Source organism: Trachymyrmex cornetzi, unplaced genomic scaffold (assembly GCF_001594075.2).
Source record: "Trachymyrmex cornetzi isolate Tcor2-1 unplaced genomic scaffold, Tcor1.1 scaffold623, whole genome shotgun sequence".
Taxonomy (NCBI): Eukaryota; Metazoa; Arthropoda; class Insecta; order Hymenoptera; family Formicidae; genus Trachymyrmex; species Trachymyrmex cornetzi.
Window position 1 is genome coordinate 127,347 of NW_017299941.1, and position 3,055 is coordinate 130,401.

General features: G+C 30.9%; 1 protein-coding gene across 1 annotated transcript; it reads right to left on the minus strand.

The window, feature by feature from the left end:
- Positions 1-847: 847 nt before the first annotated feature.
- On the minus strand, positions 848-2,626 carry UQCR-6.4 (Ubiquinol-cytochrome c reductase 6.4 kDa subunit). The gene is made up of 2 exons (XM_018516303.1): positions 2,333-2,626; positions 848-1,099 (listed from the first exon to the last, which is right to left on the minus strand). Exons 1-2 carry the CDS (start codon positions 2,377-2,379, stop codon positions 985-987), a joined length of 162 nt encoding a protein of 53 aa, XP_018371805.1. The 5' UTR covers positions 2,380-2,626; the 3' UTR covers positions 848-984.
- Positions 2,627-3,055: the final 429 nt, after the last annotated feature.

Genomic DNA, 3,055 nt, shown 5'->3' on the forward strand with positions numbered 1-3,055 from the left:
GGGTCCCACGGGGATTACGCAAGGATCAGATTTATATCGTATTGGCTTTAGGAATAGGAAGCGGTATTTATACTTGGAATTCTGTATTAAAGGAACATATGAAAGAATGCGAAAAAGAACTACAGTTAAATGAGGTAATCAGTGAATCGTATACTTAATGATACGATCATAACCTGTACAGTTACATTATCGTATTTTTCGCGATTATATAATACGTTTTATTATGTGTGTATATATAGCTCTTATAATTACAATTATCTGTACATATTAATCATTATCAGTACTATTATCGATATAATATTAATACTACTAATATTAAGATTTTCTAATAAAAAAATAAAGTTTGCATGTTTAATAAAAAAAAGAACAAAAAAATAATAAAAATATATTGCATATTTTTATCATTTGTAATTCTTTCTTTAAAAAACTATCGTTGCTTGGTTTAAAAACAAATTTTATTATGGGTAAAGATTTTATGAATGATATTTTTTTCTTAAAATATAATATTGTGTAATAAATTTTAGTTTGATAAGGAGAAGTAAAAATCTGCTATTTAACAAATTTAGCCGGTTAGGGCTTGTAGTGATTGGCGGTGCTTTCTCTATAATAGGTTTCAAGTAAGTTTATATTTTGTTCTATTTTTTATGAATTATTAACAAGGATGAAATAAGGATATAAGATTATAATGTAATGCATTTTTTATGCAGAATTTTCATACAGCCATGGTTCAAACGGCGGAAGGCAGCAAAAGCTGAGGAATTTGCAAATTTTATTTACGAACAGCGAAAGAAAAGAGTCTTGGAGTAGAGAAAAAAAATTCAACTGGAGCTCATGATGTAAACCTTTATCAGTTTTATATATATGTTTCTTTATTAATACCTTATAATTTAAAAAAACAGATTAGATGTAAATATAGCATGGTACAATAGAATCTCTATCGTTCCAATAAAACTATTACATAATCTTATTGAGTGATCTCGTAACCTATTCTTGAAACTTGCTACCATAGAATGGAATATATCGTACCACTGCTTTCCAGTCTGTAAAGTATAACAGTGATAACCATGCGCCAGTTCCATAAGCCACTGCGGTTGGAGTCCTAAAAGAATTATTTAATATCTTGAATAAAAGATATCAGATATCTAATGCAGCACAAAAAATTATACTTATGTCAAAATAAAACAATCTCCATTGCTTTTGATGTAAGAGAGAGAAATATATGAAAAGTATAAAAATAAAATTTTGTTATTTATTCCATGCAATCATTTAATAGTTAGAAATAACATACGAATGATATATTCAATACCATGGGCGTATCCAGAGAAGTGGTTTTGGGAGGTTCAACCCTCCCCTAGAATTTTTTATTAATTATTTAATTTTGGGATGATCCCGTTAGTGCATATCCCAATAGCACACATCCATCGATGTCTAGTCATTTTTCACTGCTTTACTAAAAAGAATATTTTATTTTAAATTAGCCAATTAGCGATGCATTATATCAAATTCCTCTTTTCCATTTTTAATTTTAAAAACGTACAACTTTACTTTTGTGTAAATTTTTTGGTGTCAAAATATTTTTTTCTCCTCGTTATAAGATTATTTAAGTAATTTTTAATACTTTTGTTAGTTCAAGCTTTGACAGAATATGCAATACATAAAGAAAATTTTCATAAAACTTGACTCTAATATATATAACGCTATAATTGATATATTCAGTACAATTGCTCATTGAGCGGTTAGTGAACGCTTGCACCTGCTTGGTCTATATTTTTATAATCACTTTTACAATTATTTTATAATCATTTTTGTGAAAAAGTATTGTAGAATACGAGAGAGAGAAAGAGAACTTTACGTTATTTAGTATTCTTGTTTTGCTCAGAATATTTATGTAAAAGTTATGTAATGTTTGTAATAATAATAATAATATTAAAGAATTAAATATTTTGTTTGTAGTAGTTGTATTGCCCATACTTTCTTTAAAAAATAAAATAAAAGTTACATGATATACAAAATGTAACATTTTTTCTTTTCAAAATGAGATACGAGGAGATATTAAAAGCTGTAAGAGCATCCAAATGGAATTCATTAAAGTAAAAAACTTTTGAAAATGTTACAACGAAATTGGTGCTGTGATGTTCTTTGCAGTGTAACCGCAAAATCCTATTTTTTTAGTTCTCATTCCAGTTGGTTCATGGTACATCTGAGGAACATCCTTGGGTTAATAGAAACCCCCCCCTCCGAAAAAATTCCACGATACGCCCATGTTCAATGCACTCTCTTGCACATTAAGATTACATCGAAGTTGGAATACCAAAAATACTGGAACACTCACCATTTCGATGCTAATTCGATGTTCTTTCGTGTTATTCGCAGAGGCATTTTTTAAATATTGAATTTGCAGTAACAAATCTTTTATATTTATACCGTGGAAAGTAAAATTCGGAGCACTTCAGGGGTACAGAGAATAGAAAACGAGAGATAAGCCCAAATAAGCCTCTGCACAAAATACGAAGTTATCTAGTTCAGAAACATGATGTCAAGCATGGAGTATAGAGAATAGGAGACCGAACTAGGCTTAAAAAGTGTGGTCAAAACCAGGTTTCTGAATTGGTATTGGTGGTGCTCGGTAGGCGTTCGAATCGCAAAGCTCCTCTCAAGGCCCGTCTACAATACACGGAGTAAGAAGTAAGAGTAAGAAATTGACCAATCACAGTCGATTATTCTTCTCACATTCGACTGTGATTGGACAATTTCTTACTCTTCTTACTCCGTGTATTGTAGACGTTGCCTAAAGGCCATTCTACATTGGTCGTATCGTAGACGTCGCAAGTCACAAGCTTGTTGCTTCAGCCAATCCGATGTTTCAATTTTAAAGTCGTATGATACTTAACGACGCTTCCGACGCTACGATACGACCAATGTAGAATGGCCTTAAGGGGTTATATACAGTTGTGATGGATGAAAAAAAAAAAAAAATCAACAAATCGATGTTTTCGAGGCTGCAAATGATGCAGAAGGACTACTATATGGCCCTGGAATAGACGACTCGATGTAA